The sequence below is a fragment of the Bombina bombina genome, chromosome 2 (assembly GCF_027579735.1).
Source record: "Bombina bombina isolate aBomBom1 chromosome 2, aBomBom1.pri, whole genome shotgun sequence".
Lineage (NCBI taxonomy): Eukaryota > Metazoa > Chordata > Amphibia > Anura > Bombinatoridae > Bombina > Bombina bombina.
This window is the reverse complement of record NC_069500.1, coordinates 571856204-571882384: the sequence shown is the minus strand read 5'-3', so window position 1 is coordinate 571882384 and position 26181 is coordinate 571856204. Positions and strand designations below refer to the sequence as shown.

Genomic DNA, 26181 nt, shown 5'->3' with positions numbered 1-26181 from the left:
AAAAAGACGCCCACATTATTTGGCGCCTAAATCCGGAACGCCGACATTTTTGACGCAAAAAAAACGTAAAAAAATGACGCAACTTCCGGCGACACGTATGACGCCGGAAACAGAAAAAAAAAATTTGCGCCAAAAAAGTCCACGCCAAGAATGACGCAATAAAATGAAGCATTTTCTGCCCCCGCGAGCTTAACAGCCCACAGGGAAAAAGTCAAATTTTTTAAGGTAAGAAAAAATGATTGAAACAAATGCATTTATCCCAAGTATGAAACTGACTGTCTGAAAATAAGGAATGTTGAACATCCTGAGTCAAGGCAAATAAATGTTTGAATACATATATTTAGAACTTTATAAAAAAGTGCCTAACCATAGCTTAGAGTGTCACAGAAAATAAGCTTACTTACCCCAGGACACTCATCTACATGTTGTAGAAAGCCAAACCAGTACTGAAACGAAAATCAGCAGAGGTAATGGTATATATATAAGAGTATATCGTCGATCTGAAAAGGGAGGTAAGAGATGAATCTCTACGACCGATAACAGAGAACCTATGAAATAGACCCCGTAGAAGGAGATCATTGCATTCAAATAGGCAATACTCTCCTCACATCCCTCTGACATTCACTGCACGCTGAGAGGAAAACCGGGCTCCAACCTGCTGCGGAGCGCATATCAACGTAGAATCTAGCACAAACTTACTTCACCACCTCCATAGGAGGCAAAGTTTGTAAAACTGAATTGTGGGTGTGGTGAGGGGTGTATTTATAGGCATTTTAAGGTTTGGGAAACTTTGCCCCTCCTGGTAGGAATGTATATCCCATACGTCACTAGCTCATGGACTCTTGCTAATTACATGAAAGAAAGAGCAGTTTACTTTGTGACAAAGCCCCGCCAAAAGCCCTTTTAAGCGCTGGCAAAAGAGCTGTTACTTTGGGGCAATGCCACGCAAAAAGCCCTTTTCAGGGCTATTTGTAGGGTTAGACTTCGGTTTAGTGGTAGGGATAGTTTAGTATTTTAGGGGTTAAATAATTTAATATAGATGGCGGCGGGGTAGGGGGATTTGATTAGGGGTTAATAATTTTAAAATAGCGGCGGGGTAGGGGCTCACTTTAGGGGGTAGGTAAGGTAGATGGCGGCGGTGTTAGGGGCTCACTTTAGGGGGTTATAGATTTAATATAGCTGGTGGCGGTTTAGGGGTTAATAACTTTATTAGGTAGCGGCGGGCTCCGGGAGCAGCGGTTTAGGGGTTAATACATATTTTATTGTTAGGATAGTGAGGGGGGGATAGCGGATAGAGGGTTAGACGTGTCGGGCTATATTAGGGAGGCGTGTTAGACGTGTCGGGCTATGTTAAGGAGGCGTGTTAGACAGTGTGGGTGATTTAGACTTTAGTCAGGTTTTGTAGGCGCCGGCAGTTTCTAACGTGCCGCAAGTCACTGGCGACGCCAGAAATTTGTACTTGCGCAGATTTCTGGACATCGCTGGTTTGTCAGACTTACGGCACGTTAGCATCTGACGGCGACATATATGGGATAGCTCGAGTTGCGAGCTGAAACTGCGGGCGACGCGGGTTCCCTCGCTTGCGCCGCAAACTACGATCTATATCGGATCGCGCCCAAACTTTGTAATATTACATTTATATCTGCCTCTAATTGGTCTTAGCAAAGGATACTGTATAGCAAAAACTTTGTACAGAAAATGTTTCAGTTTACTTCTAATACAGAATTTTTCATCTCTATCCTTTTTTGAACAGCATTTCTAGGTATGCTCAGGAGCAGTAAAGAATTATTGGGGGCTACCAGGGACACCCTTAGTATTTGCGGGGATCTGGGCAGACAAATTTGAAGAGCCCCTTAGCCCAGCATCCTTATTCCCCTCCCCCTGTTTGCCATCCCCTGTATTGTCCACCCCCATCTCAACATTCAGTGTTACCTACAAAAAGAAAAACACTGTACATTACACCCCCTAGTACCACAAACTAAATACAGGATGCACATTGCACCTGCTCATACCCTCACCCCTTACTTTGTGGGGCCCCAAATGTGCGGTGCCCTGTGCCAGTGCCCTTCCCAAAAGGCAGGGCTGGGACTAGCTGGTATTTGGTGGGTACACACAGATGTCTCTTCTCAATGTCTCACCAGATGTGTTCAGCTAGCTCCCAGTAGTGGATTGCTGATTTGCAGCTGACTAACTATGGGCTAGATTACAAGTTGTGTGTTAAATTATCGTCCAAATTTGCCCGTTTGCGAGAGTGCAATAATTAACCAGCCATTACAAGTGGCTTGTTACAGCTACCGCACGCTCGTGGTAGCAATTAGCTCTCAGAAAATTAACTAGAGATCAAAACTTTGGATAAATTATAAAAGAGCCCCAAATGCCCCCAAAATAGAGGGCATTATAGTTTTTTATTTATTTATTTTTTACAAGTTTTGGGGCTTTAAAGTTGGTGGGTGTGGGGTGTTAGAAAAATAAACAGCACTGAAAAATCTCTTTACATTGCGTCTATGGGAACTGCGTGTTCACATAGACCACAATGTAAATATATATGTATATGATTATATACATATATATTTATGTGTTAGTATGTGTATTTATACAACGCTGCGCTACTTATCCCCTTCACTGCGCGAGGTTCGGATGCATCAGAATGAGGCTCCCATAGGAGCCTATGGAAGCGCTCTCTTGTGAGCACAATGCTTTATAGCTTGTATTACAAAGTGGAGTGCTAATATCACTTGCACGCAAGCGATATTTAGCGCTCCACATGTAATTTAGCTCTATGTGTTTGCGGGGGGAAAAAAACATAGGAGTCGATTATAATTCTTTCGAAAAACTTATTTAATCATTTTCAAGAAAAAAATCGGCATTGAAGTCATGTAGTTGTTGTAGATAAACGTTTTTCCAAAGGATTGTGATCTACCCCATATGCAAGAAATAGTGCAATAATATAATACTCTAGCATAGTAGAGCATTTTCTTTTTACACTTTTTATATCCATTTAAAGGGACAGTAAACCTTAAAAATAATGTTACATAATTCTGCACATAGTGCAGAATTATATAACATTATATTAGCGCAAACGTTATGCAACATAATATTCCCTTTTAATTTTAAAAAAAAACGGCTATTTTACAGACCCGCTCTCTGTGCTCTGCTGAGCGGGTCTGTTTTTATTCCACAGCGCATCGGGCCAGCTGTATAGTCACAGCCCAGCACGACCGCGCCATTATACACAGTGCAGCTCGCTCCTGCTGTCAGACAGAGCAGGAGCGAGCTGCACTTAGTGTTATGGCGCGGTCGGGCCGGGCTGTGACTATACAGCTGGCCCGATGCGCTGTGGAATAAAAACAGACCCGCTCAGCAGAGCACAGAGAGTGGGTCTGTAAAACAGCCAGTTTTTTAAAAAATTAAAAGGGAATATTATGTTGCATAACGTTTGCGCTAATATAATGTTATATAATTCTGCACTATGTGCAGAATTATGTAACATTATTTTTAAAGTTTACTGACACTTTAAAACTATATAATGGCAGATAATGTTTGGAAATGTGTCTATTAGAAAGCTCCTTAAAACTGTGCATGGGACTAAGCAACACAAACACCATTTACACTTTAAAGTGAATGTAAATTTAGATGATAAAGTACCCGTTTTTTTAAAATTCGATTAAAAACAGGGGAAGTTTAATTTATGAAAATTTACATTTCACTCATGTTGTTAAAATACTTACCTTTTAATCTTGACAGCTGCTCCAGCGGTTCCCCCAGTTGTCGTAAGACTCTTCATACGTCAGAAATGATCAGTCATCCTCCAATCACGGCTCCCCCCCCCGGGGTAATCAGTATCTGATTCAACGCCGTGATTGGAGGAAGCCAGACTCCTCATTTTAGACCCGGGAAGAGGATTTGCGACGGGCGGGGGAAGCGATGCAGCGGAAATGTAAATTTTTATGAATTAAAGTGCCCCTGTTTTTAATCGGATTTTTAAAAAACGGGCACTTTATCATCTAAATTTACATTCATTTTAATGTTACTTTAACAGCAAAAATATTTTTCAAGTTATTTTAATATTAAAAATTAGCATATTATAGTTTTAATGTATGACAAAAGGCATATGTGTGCAGCTGTCAATCAACAGCTAACTCCCAGTAGTGCAATGCTGCTCCTGAGCCTACCTAGGTATGCTTTTCAACAAAGGATACAAAGAGAACAACGCAAACAAGATAATAGATGTAAATTTTAACAATGAAAGCTTAATTTTGACTTTACTGACCCTTTAAGTTAAGCATTTACACCACGCAAATAATGAAAGGACCATTAAATACAGTAGAATTACATAATCACAATGACAATGCAAACACACTAAGGGGTAAATTTATTAAGCTGCTTTGGCAGCTTTTCCCGGCTATGTGGAGCAGGTTCACATAAGCAAACTGCTTCTTTTTTGCTCTATGCCACCTCACTCGTCTCAATTTCAAATGAGTAGTACTTTTTTTTTTCAGAAAAAAATCAGTTATTTTAATTTCCCTTCCCCTGTATCATGTGACAGCCATCAGCCAATCACAATTTGTATAAACGTATAAGAGATGGTGTCTCAAGTGTACATACAAAAATATTATGCACATTTTGATAATAGAAGTGAATTGAAAATTTTTTTACCATTGCATGATCTATCTGAATATCAGAATCATGAAGGTTTAATTTTGACTTTTAGTGTCCCTTTAAAGAAAGAACTTACTGAAACATAAAAAATAATAGCATATGAGGATTTGTAACTATTTTACAAATAATCTTGAAACCTTTACATCTGATCCATTTTTTTTTTAGAAATGCACAGGAACAATTATATGCATACTGAACAATTATAGGTGAGTTTAATCAAGATCAGTTCATCTTGCAAATAAACCAAATGTTCTCAAGGAAATAAAAGTACTGCAAGAGAGCTAAGGACATGTTCTAACCAGTTGCATTTATGATGTCAACAAACAAGCCATAAACACAGTTGCTGTTTTGTTCTGACCTTCATGATGTGGCATTTACACTGCAAAACAAAGTGATCTTTATTCCAGCACAACATATTAATGGTCAAATGAATCCACTATGGCTTGAAAAAAAATAATCTAGTGGAATTCACTTATAACATGAAGCAAATCATCATAAAGACACAACTTGTACTTCCATTTTGTTTTATGGGTAATAAAAAGCAGCTTTATTGTCCCAAACAATGCAATCATCCATTACATAACAAGCTAAACCAACAGATTTAACCAACATAAAAAAGACAAGTTGTTACATTTCAGGAACAGCTTGGAATTCATACTTACAGTATGTAACTAATGATAACTGAGAAAGTGAAAATGTTATGATTTAGCACAGTTTTAAGACTTTTCAGTTTACTTCTATTATCAAACTGACTTCATTCTTTGGTATCCTTTGTTGAAAAACAAACCTAGGCAGGCTCAGAAGCAGCAATGCACTACTGGGAGCTAGCTGATAATTAGAGGCCTCTTGTCACTGGCTTATATTTAAAAAAAAAACATGTTTCTGAAACTAATATTATGTCTAAAAAAAATCTTGCAGCAACATTATGACTGGAAAATTGCTAAATTGTATGAGATTTGCAACTGCCCCATAGCTGCAAGTTGCGAAATCAGTTCTGTTATAGGCCTAGATTACAAGTGGAGCTTTATTAATAGCACAGGGTGCTCTATCCATATTGCGACCCTGAGCTAAGAATAGTGCAAATCTCTCATTACAACGGTAAAAACATATTAACCAGAGAATTTTATTCTTGCCAACATTTTAAGCACGTCCTACACATTCACTGGATAGAACATTGCAACACATAATAGCACTGAAAAAGTTAGCATGACTGGAAAACTAAAGCAAAGCGTTAGGACTAGAATAAATGCATAACAAAACATAGGTATAGTTGCAAGAGAATGACTGGGGGTGGCAGTTAGGGGAGGAGCTATATAGACAGCTCTGCTGTGGGTGTCCTCTTGCAACTTCCTGTTGGGAAGGAGAATATCCCACAAGTAATGGATGAACCCGTGGACTGGATACACCTTTACAAGAGAAATAAAGTATTTCCCCCTCCTTCTTCCTCTCTGGGATTCCACCAACATTAGAAATATACTAACTTAAAACTTATATCATTGAATGTGGGGAATTCACCTCTCCTAGTAAGCGTAAACACATTTTTTAAAATCTTAAAAAAACTAAATCCTGACATAATTTTCTTGCAAGAACTGCATTTAAAAGCTTCTGAGATGCCCAAATTAAAGGCAAACTGGATTGAGGAAACTGTAGCTACCCCTAAGAGGAAATGTCAAGTTGCTATACTTTTTAACAAAAAATGTATATAAAAAAATAGTTAAACAAGCGTTAGATTCTTCGGGTCGATTTATAATTATGCAGGTAGAAATTGAGAAAAAGATATGGTCATTCTGTAATGTGTACTGTCAAAATAGACAGGATACAGATTTCTGGCAGAATTTTAGGAAGAAACTAACTCTATACTTGGAACAGAATCCAGTAGTAGCAGGAGATTTTAATCTAACAATGTATCCAGAAATGGATAGATTTCAACAAAAACCATCTCCCAGATATTTAAAAGAAGTAAAATGCTTGAGAGAATTTTGTAAGGTTCTGAGACTGAAAGACATTTGGCGTCCACAACAACCAGACTTGGAAACTTATTCCTGTGAATCTAAAGCATATAAAAAAAAATTCAAGGATTGACATGTTCTTAATAGAGGATAGTTTTTTTGCCTTAGATATTGAAACCCAAATAGCAGACATAATATTATCAGATCATGCCATCATTAGTTTAAATTTTAAACTCAGTATATTCGGGGAAATATTTAAAACTCTTTCCGCTTCCCAAGCTTTATGAGTAATAATACCCGCTTCTGTAATTGGCTCACTGATAGATACGTACGTATATAACAATTTTAATTATGAGTATCTGCATAAAAATATAGAGATTTTTTGGGAGGCGGGGAAGACTGTATTGAGGGGGGAAATTAAGGCACATATGATAACAATAAAAAAAAAGTCTACGTGTAGGGAGTAGGGACATACAACTAGCAAATCATCTTAAGAACAGCTATAGGAAATATTTACTTAATCCAAATATAGCAACTTGGAATAAATATTCACTGGTTAAAACAGAAAGAGAACTGTATCTAAAAAAAATGGTCTTTTGAAGATTTGAAAGCTAGGGCAGCGTTTCAGGGATATCAAGGAATATCAGCGAAACATCTGGCAAAACGTACGAAATTTAGAAAAACGAAAAGTATGATTCCTTTAATTAAGAGCAAATCAATAAAGTAATCACACCAGAGGAAATAGGATTAGCTATAGATAAAATGAAATCTGCCAAAGCCCCCGGTCCAGGTGGATTATCTGCCGAATTCTAGAAAATGATTAAAACGGGTATTTCAGACACACTATGTAAATTGCTCAATTTATACTTCCTGCATAATAAGATGCAATAACGTTATTTCACAGATTCAGTAATCTCACTTATACACAAAAAAGGGAAAGATCCAGGGGACATGGGTTCTTATAGGCCCATATATTTGCTGAATCTAGATTATAATTTAGTCATGTATATTATTTCAGAGAGACCTAAAAAAGTTATATGAGTTCTAATAAATGAAGACCAAACAGGTTTTATGTCAGGAAGAAATCCAGTCCGAAATATGCACAAAGTACTACTAACCCTAGATTACTAATTTAACAATAGAGATAAAATGGAAAAACATAAAGCAAATGACATGGCGCTCGTAACCATCAATGCTGAAAATGCATTTGATTCCATTAGCTGGGATCATTTGTCCACTTCACTCACAAAATTTGAATTCTCAGGAAACATTGTTAACCTGATCAATCTAATTTATGATAAACCTAGATCACAATTGCTAGTGAACAATGAGCTGTCACAATATATTACACTGCAGAGGGGACCCCAACAGGGGTGTCTTCTTTCCCCTCTATTATTTAACATCTTGCTAGAACCGTTAGCTATATACTTAAGAAAATATATAAAGGGAATTAACCTGGGGGGGGGGGGGGGTGGTTAGTGGTAATTTTATTATATGCAGATGATATTATGCTATTTCTCAAAGATACTAAAGTAAATATTCCAAAATGCCTAGAAATCATTGAGTGTTATAGTAAATTCTCTGGTTATAAAATAAACTCAAATAAATCGGAAATACTATGGGTATATAAGACAGCAAAGAGCTGTTATAAACACCCTTTCCAAGAATCTACATATACAGTTGTGCTCATAAGTTTACATACCCTGGCAGAATTTATGATTTCTTGGACATTTTTCAAAGAATATGAAAGATAACACAAAAAATTTTCTTTCACTCATGGTTAGTGTTTGGCTGAAGCCATTTATTATCAATCAATTGTGTTTACTCTTTTTAAATCATAATGACAACAGAAACTACCCAAATGACCCTGATCAAAAGTTTACATACCCTGGTGATTTTGGCTTGATAACATGCACACAAGTTGACACAAAGGGATTTGAATGGCTATTAAAGGTAACCATCCTCACCTGTGATCTGTTTGCTTGTAATTAGTGTGTGTGTATAAAAGGTCAATGAGTTTCTGGACTCCTGATAGACCCTTGCATCTTTCATCCAGTGCTGCACTGACGTTTCTGGATTCTGAGTCATGGGGAAAGAAAAATAATTGTCAAAGGATCTGTGGGAAAAAGGTAATTGAACTGTATAAAACAGGAAAGGGATATAAAAAGATATCCAAGGAATTGAGAATGCAAATCAGCGGTGTTCAAACTCTAATCAAGAAGTGGAAAATGAGGCGTTCTGTTTGATAACATACTGCATTCATCTTGCCATCAATTCTGACCAAATTTCCTGTGCCTTTGTAGCTCACACATCCCCAAAACATCAGCAATCCACCTCCGTGTTTCACAGTAGGAATGGTGTACCTTTCATCATAGGCCTTGTTGACTCCTCTCCAAATGTAGCGTTTATGGTTGTGGCCAAAAATCTAAATTTTGTTCTCATCACTCCAAATGACTTTGTGCCAGAAGGTTTGAGGCTTGTCTCTGTGCTGTTTGGCGTATTGTAAGTTGCATACTTTGTGGCCTTTGCGTAGTAATGGCTTTCTTCTGGCGACTCGACAATGCAGCCCATCTTTCTTCAAGTGCCTCCTTATTGTGCATTTTGAAACATCCACACCACATGTCCTGTATTTCACCTAAGGCTATTTGTGGGTTTGTCTTTGCATCCCGAACAATTTTCCTGGCAGTTGTGGCTGAAATTTTAGTTGGTCTACCTGACCGTGGTTTGGTTTCAACAGAACCCCTCATTTTTCACTTCATTATTAGAGTTTGAACACTGCTGATTTGCATTCTCAATTCATATCTTTTTATATCCCTTTCCTGTTTTATACAGTTCAGCTACCTTTTCCCGCAGATCCTTTGACAATTCTTTTGCTTTCCCCATGACAAAGAATCCAGAATCGTCAGTGCAGCACTGGATGAAAGATGAAAGGGTCTGTCAGGAGTACAGAAACTCATTGACCTTTAGTTACCTTTAATAGCCATTCAAACCCCTTTGTGTCAACTTGTGTGCATGTTATCAGGCCAAAATCACCAGGGTATGTAAACTTTTGATCAGGGCCATTTGGGTAGTTTATGTTGTCATTATGATATAAAAAGAGTAAACACAGTTGGTTGATAATAAATAGCTTCAGCCAAACACTAACCGTGAGTAAAAGAAAAGTTTTTGTGTTATCATTCATATTCTCTGAAAAATGGCCAAGAAATCATAAATTCTGCCAGGGTATGTAAACTTTTGAGCACAACTGTATTAATTATCTAGGGATCAAGCTGGGAAGATGCCCGCAAGAATGGTATAAACTTAATTACACAAAATTCTTTAAAAATTTAGACAAAGAGCTGAATAAATGTAATTGTTTTTGTCTCTCTCTCTGCAAAGATCATGTTGATTAAAACAATAATATTTACACACATTCTATTTTCAATACAAAATCTACCCATATTTATCGCAAAGCAAGACATTACTGGGTATAATAGGGCATGTTCAAATTTTATCGGAGCCAAAAAAAAAGCATTGTCTAGCCATGGATAGACTTACTGAACTTAGAAAATTGAGGGGATTCTCATTACCGAATATTAAATATTACAACTGGATAACTATGGTTAAATACGCGTTCAACTGGTTTACAGAAGCAGAATACACTAAACATTATGACATAGAATCTAGCTTAATTGCACCCTTTAGTTTAAAAGCAATACTTCACCACCCGCTTGCCAAATAACCTAGTAGTGTCAGCAAGATGTTGACCTTCTCAAACATTGTTTGAGCCTGGCAAAAATATTGCAACCTAATGTCAGTCGACTATCAAATATCCCAATTTATACCGATCACGGGTATTTTGGATTTCAAACTAGGCCTTTATAATATTGTTTTTTTAAAGAGTGGCAAGGGAAGGGATTAAGTTGTTTGCTGCAACTTATTAATGAGGATAAAACATCAATAAGAATTTATGCAGAATTATCTAGTAGATATCATCTCTTCCCAAAAAACGTCTACGCATATCTGCAAGTGAGGAGTTATCTTACACAGAGGTGCCAGCAAAAGGGTGGGATTGGAACTTGAAATAAATAGCAGCAGGGATCAACATATATAAAACATATATACAGTATGTATGTATATATGTATATATATCTATATATATCTATATATATATCTATATATATATATATATATATATATATATGCTCAATTTCATACCGGTAGAAAATATTATTGAATAAATGTGGCCAAGAATATATAAAAAAAACTGAAGGTGGGATTTATTAAAAATTTTCCAGATATAAAGATTGAGGAAATAATGAAAAGTATATATTTAGCTGAAAATGCCACCATAATAATTACCTGGAGAGAATCACAACTGAAATGGTCCGGAAACAGTCAAAAAAAGTTATTGTAATAGGTGCAAAGCAGAGAAAGCAGATATAATGCACTGTCTATGGGCCTGTCAGAAAATGAGATAGTATTGGAGTAAGATTAATTTCTTTTCTTTGTATCTTAATCCCACATCAGCACCTTATAAACAAGGCTATTTTGGCCGCACAAAATTTAATCTTCAGAGAATGGAGGCCACTTGGTGCACCTAGTATAGCAGAATTTGTCAATACTATGAAACTACAAATGACAGCAGAGTTACAAGACAATAAATTACTTCAGGAAAGTCAGCTTAGAGCTTACTTTGATAAATGGCTAACAGTTATTTTAACTTGGCCAATTACAACTCAACTACAATTTATATTTCCACTACAGAAAATAGCAGCATTATAGAGGAGGTGCTTCCAAAAAAATGGTCGGACCTGCCCAAGAGAGACATAGAAGGTTAAAACCTTTTAATTGGTGGAACCCACAAGGGGATGGCTGGGGGGTTTCTTTTGCCCCCTCCCTCCCTTTTTTTTTTTTTTTTGTTCTTTCTCTTTTTTTTTACTTTTCTTTTATATATTAATGAAAAATCCAACACTTAATTGATTTCATAGCTATACAGAAAATATGTTAAGTCACCAATGTCCACAGCAGCATAAAATATTGATATGATTTGTTTTTGTTATGTGTATATATACATTCATATTGTAATGACGTGCTTGACACATAACAAATATTTATTTTTCTTCTTTTTTGTATGACACGCTAAAATTTTGAGTGTTGACCAATAAATAATTATAAAAAAATTTAAGTATGACACACACACACATATATATATATATATATATATATATATATATATATATATATATATATATATAAAGGGTTAGATTACGAGTGGTGCCCTAACTGTTGCGTGCGAGCACAAAGGGGTTTATCACGGCTCTTTGCACATTTCGGAAGTAGTGCACGTATTACAAGTTGAAAGTTTAACGTGAGTTGGGATACTTCAGAGCTCTGGTTAACGGTTACGCGGAACAAAAAAGTTGCACAAAACACATACAAATTACATTTAAAAGTACAGCTACATTCATAATAACACTGTCTAATACAATTATTTTTTTAAAAATATCATAAAAAAGTTATAAGAGCTCAGAGATAGGAGGTCTCAAAGGGCTTTAACATTCAGATACATACATATACATGTCTAAATATGTATATGTATGTACTATATGTATACAGTTGTAATCAATATTATTCAACCCCCATTGCAAATCAGGTTTATTGTCAAAATTTACAGACCTTTAGCTGATTGCAATGAACAAATCAAACAAAAGCAATTTAAATAGCTCAACACAATGAATGCTTCAAGTGGTTCCCCGAAATTAAATGAAAATGCAACTTTTAATGAATTCTGCAGTCTCAAAATGATTTAACCCCTTCATGGCAAGCATCTTTAGTACTTAGTAGAGCACCCTTTTGCTGTTATGACCTGCTGCAAATGAGATGCATAGCCAGACACCAGCTTCTGGCAGCGTTCCATGAGCAATGGCCCCAGTAATATTCTTGGGTTTGCGTGATACAACCGCATTCTTCAAATTCCACCAGGGATTTTCTAGGGGGTTTAAGTCAGATGAATGTGATGGCCACTGTAGAATTTTCCAGGACTTCTGCAAACACGCCTTGGTGGAATTTGAGGTATGCTTGGGATCATTGTCCAGTTGGAAGGTCTAATAACGCCCAAGCTTCAGCTTCCAAACAGACAGCATGAGATTTTCTCCAAGGATTTCCTGAACTTCAATAATTCCATCATGCTTTCCAGTGCCAGAGGATGCAAAGCAGCCCTAGAGCATCACGCTGCAGGTTTCCAGTGCCAGAGGATGCAAAGCAGCCCTAGAGCATCACGCTGCAGCTTTCCAGTGCCAGAGGATGTAAAGCAGCCCTAGAGCATCACGCTGCAGGTTTCCAGTGCCAGAGGATGCAAAGCAGCCCTAGAGCATCACGCTGCAGCTTTCCAGTGCCAGAGGATGCAAAGCAGCCCTAGAGCATCACGCTGCAGCTTTCCAGTGCCAGAGGATGCAAAGCAGCCCTAGAGCATCACGCTGCAGCTTTCCAGTGTCAGAGGATGCAAAGCAGCTCTAGAGCATCACGCTGCAGCTTTCCAGTGCCAGAGGATGCAAAGCAGCCCTAGAGCATCACGCTGCAGCTTTCCAGTGCCAGAGGATGCAAAGCAGCCCTAGAGCATCACGCTGCAGCTTTCCAGTGCCAGAGGATGTAAAGCAGCCCTAGAGCATCACGCTGCAGGTTTCCAGTGCCAGAGGATGCAAAGCAGCCCTAGAGCATCACGCTGCAGGTTTCCAGTGCCAGAGGATGTAAAGCAGCCCTAGAGCATCACGCTGCAGGTTTCCAGTGCCAGAGGATGTAAAGCAGCCCTAGAGCATCACGCTGCAGGTTTCCAGTGCCAGAGGATGTAAAGCAGCCCTAGAGCATCACGCTGCAGCTTTCCAGTGCCAGAGGATGCAAAGCAGCCCTAGAGCATCACGCTGCAGGTTTCCAGTGCCAGAGGATGCAAAGTAGCCCTAGAGCCTCACGCTGCAGGTTTCCAGTGCCAGAGGATGCAAAGCAGCCCTAGAGCATCACGCTGCAGCTTTCCAGTGCCAGAGGATGCAAAGCAGCCCTAGAGCATCACGCTGCAGGTTTCCAGTGCCAGAGGATGCAAAGCAGCCCTAGAGCATCACGCTGCAGCTTTCCAGTGCCAGAAGATGCAAAGCAGCCCTAGAGCATCACGCTGCAGGTTTCCAGTGCCAGAGGATGCAAAGCAGCCCTAGAGCATCACGCTGCAGGTTTCCAGTGCCAGAGGATGCAAAGCAGCCCTAGAGCATCACGCTACAGGTTTCCAGTGCCAGAGGATGCAAAGCAGCCCTAGAGCATCACGCTGCAGGTTTCCAGTGCCAGAGGATGCAAAGCAGCCCTAGAGCATCACGCTGCAGGTTTCCAGTGCCAGAGGATGCAAAGCAGCCCTAGAGCATCACGCTGCAGCTTTCCAGTGCCAGAGGATGCAAAGCAGCCCTAGAGCATCACGCTGCAGGTTTCCAGTGCCAGAGGATGCAAAGCAGCCCTAGAGCATCACGCTGCAGGTTTCCAGTGCCAGAAGATGCAAAGCAGCCCTAGAGCATCACGCTGCAGGTTTCCAGTGCCAGAGGATGCAAAGCAGCCCTAGAGCATCACGCTGCAGGTTTCCAGTGCCAGAGGATGCAAAGCAGCCCTAGAGCATCACGCTGCAGGTTTCCAGTGCCAGAGGATGCAAAGCAGCCCTAGAGCATCACGCTGCAGGTTTCCAGTGCCAGAAGATGCAAAGCAGCCCTAGAGCATCACGCTGCAGGTTTCCAGTGCCAGAGGATGCAAAGCAGCCCTAGAGCATCACGCTGCAGGTTTCCAGTGCCAGAGGATGCAAAGCAGCCCTAGAGCATCACGCTGCAGGTTTCCAGTGCCAGAGGATGCAAAGCAGCCCTAGAGCATCACGCTGCAGGTTTCCAGTGCCAGAGGATGCAAAGCAGCCCTAGAGCATCACGCTGCAGGTTTCCAGTGCCAGAGGATGTAAAGCAGCCCTAGAGCATCACGCTGCAGGTTTCCAGTGCCAGAGGATGCAAAGCAGCCCTAGAGCATCATCGAGCCACCACCATGCTTAAAGGGACAGTCAACCATAGAATTGTTATCGTTTTAAAAGATAGATAATCCCTTTATTACCCATTCCCTAGTTTTGCATAACCAAAACAGTTATATTAATATACTTTTTACATCTCTGATTACCTTGTATCTAGGAACCTTCTTCCAGCCCCCTGATCACATGACTGTGACTGTTTATTATCTAATGTCTTAAATTTAGCATTGTTTTGTGCTTAATCTTAAATAACCCCCTGTGCCTGAGCACAGTGTTATCTATATGGCCCACGTGTACTTTCTGTTTCTTTGTGTTGAAAAGAGATTTAAAAAGCATGTGATAAGAGGCAGCCCTCAAGGGCTTATAAATTAGCATATGAGCCTACCTAGGTTTAGTTTAAACTAAGAATACCAAGAGAAAAAAGCAAATTTGATGATAAAAGTAAATTGGAAAGTCAATTAAAATTAAAAGTCCTATCTGAATAATGAAAGTTTAATTTATACTAGACTGTCCCTTTAACTGAAACCTCAGTGCCTGTTGCCACCAAGTCTTGCTGCAGGTCTTTTGCACTCACTCAAAGGTTTTTCTCAACCTGCCTTCTCAGAAATCTGGTTGCAGCTGTTAGCTTCCTTTTTCTGCCCTGTACAGGTAGTGTAACCACTGTTCCTTTAACTTTAAACTTGCAAACTATGCTTCCAATGGTGTCTCTAGGAACATTCAGTGCCTTTGCTATCTTTTTGTATACTGTTCCAGGTGAGGATCTCTTCTCTTAACTTTTTGAACCATTTTTTTTTACTTAGCCGTATTTCTAACATCAAACTTGACACTCAACAAACCCATAGCCAGTTCAGGTATCTCATGTGTTCTAGCTCAAGCACACCTGGTGCAACAAATGAAGCCCTTGATTAGTTGCATCGGGTGTGCTTGAGACAGCACCTGTTTTGCATATTTGTGCTGTTGTGAGGGTTTCTATTCAGGGGGTTGAATAATTTTGAGACTAGAGAATTTATTAAAAGTTGCATTTTCAGTTGAATTTGGGGAAAAGCATTTGCTGTGTTGAGCTATTTGAATAGCTTTTGATTGATATGTTCATTGCAAACAGCTGAAAGTCTGTAAATTTTGACAATAAACCTGATTTGCAATGGGGGTTGAATCATTTTGAATACAACACTGTATCTATCTATCTATCTATCTATCTATCTATATTTATACATACAAAACACAGAAGTGGACTGCACTCTCAGACTGGACCGGGTACACATCCCATGACCCTGCAAAATGCACAGCCCTGGGTGTTCAATAGCACTATCAGGTAGCTGTACAGTCCACAGAGCGTCAGGCAGTTAGCGCCAGACAAAAATCATTAACATTTTAATAATTGTATTCATTTATTATTTGTAGAATACTAGCGCAGAGAGATAAAAAAAAGACTTGTTTATCACTATTCCTAATAAGTGGTTTAAAGCTTGACCCATATATCCCCCAGTCTGTGCATCTAGCAAACATTTGTGAGATGGGTACGTTTATTTATTTTTATATATTTATTTATTGAAACCAGCATAGTAACAAATCACAATCAAACTATTCAATAAATGCATCTGGTTACATTTTCATTATTAAACCATAATACAAAACCTTCAGTTACATTGTGTATACTGTACATATGATCATTCATCTACAATTAAGACCAATTTACATAAGCATTGTTGCAAAGACCATTATACTTCCAAAGTTGAAGTTAAAATGAGGAACATAGAAAGTTATAACTGTCTCCATTTAACTATACTCGAAAACAGTTCTAACCATTTTATTGGGAAGATTAACCAAATCATTTTCAATACATATACTATAGTGTATAGCTAAGAAATTAGCTAAAGTGATGAGCTAAATTTCTTTAAATTTCTTTAAAATAAAATCTACCCATAGAATTTTCATTTGATCATATATAGCAGAATATTAAAACTTCACAAAATAATATTCCTCTAGTTGTAAAGTGACATTTTTGAATCCACTGTGCTATGGATGGGATTACCTTGATCTTCCAATTCCTATCTAGAAGAATTTTTAGGCTATTACACACCATATTAAACAATTTTTTTTCTGCAGTTTAGTACATTTTTTGGGACCTTATTGAACAACCAGAGACAGAGATCTAGAGGGACAGGGGTCCCCAACAACCTAGTAACCTCCTTCTCTACTTCTAACCCTATATCTTAGCTCTGGGCATTGCTGCCAAATGTCACACAGGCGTTTTTATTTGTTTTTTTAATACAACAGAGCTCATGACAAACCTTAATCTTTTTTTCTTTCAATTTGATAATGACATTTACACCATTATTCGGAGAGTAAGTAGCTACTGGGGAAATAATCAAAACATTGTCGTATGAAGTTTATATGCCAGATTGTGGATGTGGAATTACTGGAACATATATATTTATATATATCTATATTTATTTTTTGCCTAAACCATATTACTTTATTTTCATTATTTTCTCCTAACTTGCAACATCACTTCCCTACCTACAACACCCTCTCCCTCTACCCCTCACACCAAACTTCACAGAAGCACTAAGTCACTAGATCTGCATCAGCTCGCTAGCTCTCTCAAACCTCTCCTCTCATCCATCACCTCCTTTTCCTGCCCTGACCAATCTATCTGCCAGTATAATTCCACCCTTACATCGGTCATTGACACTCTGGCCCCTCCAACCTTAGCTCAGAAACCACACTCTCATCCTCAGCCCTGGCATACTCCTCTAACACGATACCTACGCAGATGCCCCGTACTGCTAAGCGACATTGGAGGAAATCTCGGAGTTCAGCTGACTTTCTTCACTACAAGTTCATCCTGAACTCCTACTATTCTGCCCTTAATCTTTATAAGCAACAATACTTTTCTAATCTCATCTCTACTCTTTCCTCTAACCCTAAACGTCTGTTCAACGCGTTCAACACTCTTCTCCGCCCACCCCCACCTCCTAACACAACCTCTCTCTCAGCTCAAGATTTTGCAAGCCACTTCAACAACAAAATTGACTCCATCAGAAGTGAAATCAGCTCTCAACATACTTCCCATCTCCCACCCCCTCAAAAGCTCATGATCACCCAAAACCCAAATATCCAAAAATGCAGCTCTTTTGCCCCTGTTAATGAGGATGAAGTTTCTGCCCTTATACTGTCCTCCCACCTCACTACCTGTCCCCTCGACCCCATCCCCTCACAGCTACTCCCCTCCCTCTCTTCTACCCTCACCCCCATTTTCAACCTCTCCCTCAGCACTGGTATATTTCCCTCATCTCTAAAACATGCACTGGTTACACCTATCCTCAAAAAACCTTCCCTTGATCCAACCTCCCCTCCCAATTACCGCCCTATTTCCCTACTCCCTCTTGCCTCAAAGCTCCTCGAAAAGCTAGTTTACGCACGTCTATCCCATTTCCTTACACTAAACTCTCTTCTTGACCCACTGCAATCTGGATTTCGTTCCCATCACTCTACAGAGACAGCAATTGTCAAGGTTACCAATGACCTACTTACAGCAAAATCCAAAGGCCACTTCTCTCTGCTTATGCTCCTTGACCTGTCTGCAGCCTTTGACACTGTTGACCACCCTCTGCTGCTCCAAACCCTCCAATCCTTCGGCATCTGTGATACAGCTCTCTCGTGGTTCTCTTCCTATCTGACTAACCGCACATTTAGTGTAGCCTTCTCCGGAGCATCCTCTGCCCCGTTACCACTTTCTGTTGGGGTACCTCAAGGCTCTGTCCTTGGTCCCCTTATCTTCTCAAGCTACACGTCATCACTAGGTTCCTTAATAAAGTCCCATGGGTTTCAATACCATTTGTATGCCGATGACACCCAAATCTACCTCTCTGCACCAGACCTACCTCCTTCCTTACTAACCCGTGTCACTAACTGTCTTTCTCACATCTCATCTTGGATGTCCTCTCACTACCTTAAGCTAAATCTCTCCAAAACTGAACTCCTTATTTGTCCCCCTTCTTCCAATGTCTCCACCCCCAAAATTTCTATAACTGTTGATAATTCCATCATTACCCCTACCCCGCTCGCCCGATGTCTTGGGGTCATACTTGACTCAGATCTTTCCTTCACTCCTCACATCCAGTCCTTGGCTAAAACCTGCCGCTTCCACCTTAAAAACATTGCTAAAATTAGACATTTCGTTACACAAGATACAACCAAGATTTTAATCCACTCTCTCATCTTTTCCCGCCTTGACTACTGCAATTCCGTCCTCTCTGGTCTACCTAGCTGCCGCATAGCTCCTTTACAATCCATTATGAATGCCTCTGCCAGGCTCATCTTCCTTACTCGTCGCTCTTCATCTACTGCACCTCTCTGCCAATCCCTTGACTGGCTTCCTCTTGCCTCTAGGATTAAACATAAAATCCTCACCCTGACATATAAAGCTCTCAACTGCACTGCTCCTCCCTACATCTCAGAACTTGTCTCTCGATACTCTCCCTCCCGTCCCCTTCGATCAGCTCAGGATCTCCTACTCTCCTCCTCTCTTGTTACTTCCTCACATTCATGTTTACAGGACTTCTCCAGACTGGCCCCCATCTTGTGGAATTCCCTGCCTCGCTCCATAAGACTCTCCCCTAGTTTTAACAGCTTCAAGCACTCCCTAAAAACTCTACTATTCAGGGATGCATACAACCAACACTAACCTTTCCTAACGCCATTGCTTTCCCCTTGAACCCCTTAGATTGTAAGCCTATGGGCCCAGCTGTTTACAGATCGCTTCATAAGAGCCGACTACAACAGTGAAACTCTCGGCAGAGCCCTCTACCCACTTGACCCCTACAAAAGCTATCCTGTATATTGACTATGTTTACAGCACTGCGGAATCTGTTGGTGCTCTACAAATACCTGATAATAATAATAATAATAATAATAATAATAATTATAGAGTATAATCTCTCTTTGACTTGGTCAAATATGATGTTTTGTGAGTAGCAGAAAGTATTTCTAGCTCTACTGTTAAATATTTGTGCCACGAAACAAATAAAATGAACATAATGTATTTGTCTTGTCTGTTCTATTCCGGACGCTGCACTTAGTTTTAAAACCTAGGTAACTACACAATATATGAGCACATGGAACACAAATTAAACAAGGTCAAGTACAATCAGTTAAGTAAATAACATGAAGTCTGAATAATAATCTCTACAATTTGTAGTGACAGAAAACAGGATTAGTACTGTTAATTTACAGGCTACTCACTGTAAGTGTTCCATCAATAAAACCAACAGAGTGTTAAATCTTTGCTTCTCATGCAGCGGATATGTTAAATGTTTAGTAAAAAAACACAAAACACAATATTACCTTACAAGGGTGGGGGTCAACTCCATATGTTTCCAAGGAATGTGCTTTCAACAGCAAATTAAATTCTGCAGCAGCTGGGCTCTGACCTCTGCAAGGATATGAAGAAAATAAAGAAAAGGTCAGCGGCTCAAGGGAATTGAATTGTCTTCAGTTTTCAAATGAAACAGTGGAAGGTAATAAAGTGCATTGTGGCAAGTTATGTTTACGTACTCTGATGTATATTTTTATCTATATGTTTCCATATTAGTGTTATATATAAAAACCAGACCATTATCTATTTAAATGTACAATCAACTTATCACTTCTGATGACCCTCCTGTGCAAATGCCCCTAAGTCCCCTGAACCTAAATCTGTAACTCTCTATAGAGGTTAAAGGGACATGTTACTCAGCATAAATGAATGAGAAAGAAAACAAATCTAATGAGGTATATCAGGGTTTTCTTTCTTTAAAACTCAGGTTACCATTCACCTCTTCTTGCTACTTTCATTTGAATGTCGCACATTTCTTTGCTGTGGTTTTATGGGATGTTGCCATAATCGCATGTGATTTCACCATAATCTTGCCAGATTTCTTAATAATTTCCTTGAACTGAGAAGGAAACTAACGACTAGATTACGAGTTGTGCGTTAGGTTAAAAAGGCAGCGTTAAGAGGTCCTAACGCTGCTTTTTCCCTACCGCTGCTATTACGAGTCTTGAAGGTTTAGGGTCACTGCACACTTCTTTGGCCTTACCGCAAAACGACTTACGTAAACTTCGTAAAGTCTTTTTTCTATGGGACTTCCATAGAGCTGATATTATGAGTCTGTCCTGGGAGGCCAAAAAGTGAACGGTACACCCTCTACCTCCAAGATCCGTAACGCATTCTAAAGTTAGTAAAGAGTTTTATGGTACAACGCCGTAACATAAAACTCACAACTAAAGTGCTAAAAAGTACACTAACACCCATAAACTACCTATTAACCCCTAAACCGAGGCCCTCCCGCATCGCAAACACTAAAATAAAATTATTAACCCCTAATCTGCCGCTCAGGACAACGCAGCCACCTACATTATATTTATGAACCCCTAATCTGCTGCCCCCAACATCGCCGACACTTACATTATATTTATTAACCCCTAATTTGCCGCCCCCAACATCGCCGCCACTATATTAAAGTTATTAATGCCTAAATCTAAGTCTAACTCTAACCCTAACACCCCCTAACTTAAATATAATTTAAATAAATCTAAAGAAAATTACTATCATTAACTACATTATTCCTATTTAAAACTAAATACTTACCTATAAAATAAACCCTAAGCTAGCTACAATATAAATAATAGTTACATTGTAGCTATTTTAGGATTTTTTTTTATTTTACAGGCAAGTTTGTATTTATTTTAACTAGGTAGAATAGTTATTAAATAGTTATTAACTATTTAATAACTACCTAGCTAAAATAAATACAAATTTACCTGTAAAATAAAACCTAACCTAAGTTACAATAACACCTAACCTTACATTATAATTAAGTAAATTAACAACAATTAAATCAATTAAATTAAATTAGCTAAAGTACAAACTAAAAAAAAACACTAAATTACAGAAAATAATAAACAAATTACAAGATATTTAAACTAATTACAACTAATCTAATAGCCCTATCAAAATAAAAAAAAGCCCCCCCCCCAAAAAAAAAACTAAAAAAAAAAACATAGCCTAAACTATCAATAGCCCTTAAAAGTGCCTTTTGCGGGGCATTGCCCCAAAGTAATCAGCACTTTTACCTGTAAAAAAAAAATACAAACAACCCCCCCAACAGTAAACCCCACCACCCACACAACCAACCCCCCAAATAAAATACTATCTAAAAAAATCTAAGCTCCCCATTGCCCTGAAAAGGGCATTTGGATGGGTATTGCCCTTAAAAGGGCATTTAGCTCTTTTGCAAGCCAAACCCTAACCTAAAAATAAAACCCACCCAATACACCCTTAAAAAAACCTAACACTAACCCCCTGAAGATCGACTTACCAGGAGAAGTCTTTATCCAAGCTGGGCCGAAGTCCTCAACGAAGCCGGGAAAAGTCTTCATCCGAGCTGGGCGAAGTGGTCCTCCAGACGGGCAGAAGTCTTCATCCAGACGGCATCTTATATTTTCATTCATCCAGCGCGGAGCGGGTCCATCTTCAAGACATCCGACGCGGAGCATCCTCTTCATCCGACGACTAAAGACGAATGAAGGTACCTTTAAGTGACGTCATCCAAGATGGCGTCCCTTAGATTCCGATTGGCTGATAGAATTCTATCAGCTAATCGGAATTAAGGTAGAAAAAAACCTGTAATACCAGCGCTGTAGGTAAGTGAGCGGTGAGACAAAACTGCTCGTTAGCACCGCACAGCTCAAAACGAAAAACTCGTAATCTAGCTGTAAGTGACTGCACCTGCACATGTCAGATGTGCACCCCTTTGCCAGTCATAGGAAAAGCAACTTAATACTTTTAAAGGGACACTGAACACAGATTTGAGACAGATTCTTAACTATTATTATTAAAGGGATACTAAAACTTAATTATTTTTCTTTCGTGATTCGGATAGAGCATGCAATTTTAAGCAACTTTCTAATTTACTCCTATTATCAAATTTCCTTCATTCTCTTTGTATCTTTATTTGAAAAGCAAGAATGTAAGTTTAGATGCTGGCCCTTTTTTGGTGAACAACCTGAGTTGTTCTTACCGATTGGTGGATAAATTCACCCACCAATAAACAAGTGCTGTCCGGGGTTTGAACCAAAAATTGTCTGGCTCCTTAGCTTAGATGCCCTCTTTTCCAAATAAAGATAGCAAGAGAACAAAGAAAAATTGCTAATAGGAGTAAATTAGAAAGCTGCTTAAAATGGCATGCTCTATCTGAATCATTAAAGAAAAAATGTGGGTTCAGTGTCCCTTTGAGCTCATAAACAATGGGATGTGTTTGCAGAGGGCATCTTCCTTTTACAGGGTCATGTAAAATGTCACCATATTATGATGACGGTGCTACAGACTCAGAAGAGAATATAACATGCACACTTTCTAAATGTTTTTACAACAAAAACAGGGGAAAAAAATAATGATTGCATATTACAATGCTGGTTTATGTTCCATTAAACATTTTAAATTAAAATTAAATGTTCACTGGTTGCCTTTTCAACGGAACAATAAATACAGAGATTCTAAGATAGTCTCTGATCAATGAAATATATCAGAAATATAAACAATCTGATATCTTTTGATCATCAATCCTACTTCTGTGTGACACTCAAGGTCATCTACATACTATGCTTGATTATTAAAGGAAATAATTTTAATATATAACAGAATAAATACCACACACAAGAGAGGATGAAAAGGATAATACAAAGCCAGAACCATAAACAAATCTTACATATTCTTTTTACTAGTGTAATCCTTAGGGGATGTAAAAATACATTTGCCTTTCCTAGAAAAACCCTGTACAAGATATTTTCAGCTCTAGTACATCAGATACATTTACTGGATCAATTGTAATGAAATATTCCTAACTTAATTATATTAGTTGTACTCATAAACAAATACAAGCCTTGATTTATTAATAGCAAAGCTTACTGCATCTGTCGTAATTTCATTCCAGAATCTGCTTTGATCCAAACACAAGTTTAAAGGAAAATAGACAGATCCACTTAAAAAATATCCTATTTTTTTTAATGATTCAGATAGAGAATGCAATTTTAAACAACTTTCCATTTTACTTATATTATCAAATTAGCTTTGTTTTCTTGGTATCCTTTGTTAAAAAGCATACCTAGGTAGGCTGGGAGGTAGCTGCATATATATGCCTCTTGTCATTGGCTTACTAAGGTGTTCAGTTACTACCCAGTAGTGCATTGCTGCTCATTCAATAAAGGATATCAAGAGAATGAAAAAAATAAAAGTAAATTGGAAAGTGGTTTAAAATTATATGCTTTATCTGAATCATGAAAGAAAGAATTTGTGTTTCATGTCCATTTAAGGAGTTAACAGCTTTCCAATTTACTTCTACTATCAAAATTGCTTAATTATCTTGGTATCCTTTGTAGAACGAGCAACAATGCACTACTAAGAGCTAGCTGAATACATCAGATGAGCTGATAGAGGCATATAAGTTCAGACACTAATCAGTAGTTAGCTCCTAGCAGTGCACTGCTGCCCTGAGCCTACGTAGGTATACTTTTCAACAATGGATACCAAGAGAATAAAGACAAATATAAATTTAAGCATTATAGAGTTTACTAATTTGTATAGAAAACAGTATCAATTAAGGCCTAGATTACAAGTGGAGCACAAAAATATTTGTACTATTGTGTATTAGCATCACTGTGACGCAATCAATAGCTCATATTACAAGTCCAAAGTTTTGGGGGTTTTATCCATCGAAATATAGTCTATGGTGCACTAACATCTGCATGTCAGATAGCATAGGTGCACTAGATCCCTCACATAATATACTACTATTGGGGCATGCAGTAATATTCATAATACTTGAGAGCCAAGCCGATGTTGCGCAATTAATGGGGTTCGTCATAATCTGTTTTCAGAATCTGATTCCTTGACAAAGCTGCAAGTTGGACAGTGAAACATACGTAGGAACTCTTTTCTCACCATTACGTCAAAATGTGCTAGTGACGCCAAGGGTGGAGTGATACCTTGCCTGTACAGGATTGCGGTTGGTAAGCTGTTAAGCTTCTGCCCTCCATCCATATCCATCCGGTTGTGTGGTTGACTCTGGACTGGGATAACCCTCATATTGTCTGTCAGATCCCCCTAAGTCATGGTGTTCACTTTGCATTTGTGACGGTTTTAAAGATTTTAAATAAATATTCTTTTATATCATTCCGTTGTGAGATACTGTTTGCCTACCAGTATAAAGTAGGTGTGCGCATCATACAGAGCTTGTATTAGCTCCACCAAATGTGAGTAACCAATTGTCCTTTCTCTACCAGTGCTTCCAGTTGGTTTACAGAGTTACACTATTTTGTGCTTTTTCTTATTTCATTTGAGGACTATTTGAAGACCACAGTCCCAGGAGATTCCTCTAGGAACGGATATAGCCTTTCATTATCGAATTAACTTTTTAGTTTTTATCACTTTTTTCACATTTGTCATTTTGTTTCACTTTGTGAAATTATTTGTACATTTATTTTTTATTCTTCATAATCTGTGCTATACAATTAATAATAATGATTTACTTCAGGTGTTAAAAAGTGCTACATTTTATAGCTCTATTTTGTATTGCGCTTTGGCTCAAGACTTAACTTGCGAGCTAATAAAGATCTGTAAGTTATCTTCTAAAAATGTTTTTGAGAGCTCTGTATTTATTTCAAGACCTAGAGTGTCTAGTTCTGAATGATGTCTCTGAAAATTGTCTACTCAAATTCCGAAGCAGTGTTCCTTTATGCTTATACATTCAATTACAGATACCTACAATTAGGGTTGCTATCTCGGCCTTGTTTTCCTGGACACTTATCAGTCACACATGCTGCAGGTTATGCATGGAGGAACATGAATAGTGCTGTCCAGGATCACTATACATGTGCTATCCAGGGGTGCAATTCATGTTCCTCCCTGCACACCCTACAGCATGTGTAACTCATAAGTGTCCAGGAAAACATGGCTGAGGTGGCAACCCTACCTACAATACAATATAAAGACTTCCTCCATAATGGCAAAGTTTTGATCATCAGGACTAAATCCAATGCATCAGTTATAAAGTGATTATAGTTTTCAACTGTGCCTAAGAAGGCTGGAGTGCATTCTGTGAAATTCAGAACCCTGACCATCATGCATTTTCCACAGTGACTGCTTGATCAATGCAAAAGCTCAAATATATCTGTTCAAATTGTATTAATTTTTGTATACCGTTTTAAAACCAGTTACATTCATGTAGAGATATCCCACCTCCTTCCCCTCATAGACTTTCAATTTATTATATCTTAGAGATATAATAAATTTACATTTTGAAGAGGTCAATTTACATTTTGAAGAGGTAAGAGCTTGTGTTTAAGACAATTCAATGCTTGAAACTTTTAAACATGGCACTGCCAGAGAAGCCACCATTATCACAAGTCTGTTTATGGAATTTCTGCCCAATTAGATCTGCCCTGGTCACCTGTAGGGGATTTTATTATGAAGGCACAACAACAACACACTGCCTCAAAGTGGTAGACCATCGA

The 26181-nt window shown here is 38.6% G+C and overlaps 1 protein-coding gene across 1 annotated transcript in view; it reads right to left on the bottom strand.

The window, feature by feature from the left end:
• FRMD3 (FERM domain containing 3) overlaps nt 1–26181 on the bottom strand; it is a 431322-nt gene that overhangs the window by 147193 nt on the left and 257948 nt on the right. The window contains exon 7 of the mRNA XM_053702458.1: nt 19975–20062. Within this exon, the coding sequence (XP_053558433.1) occupies nt 19975–20062 (88 nt within the window). The remainder of the gene's footprint in view (nt 1–19974; nt 20063–26181) is intronic.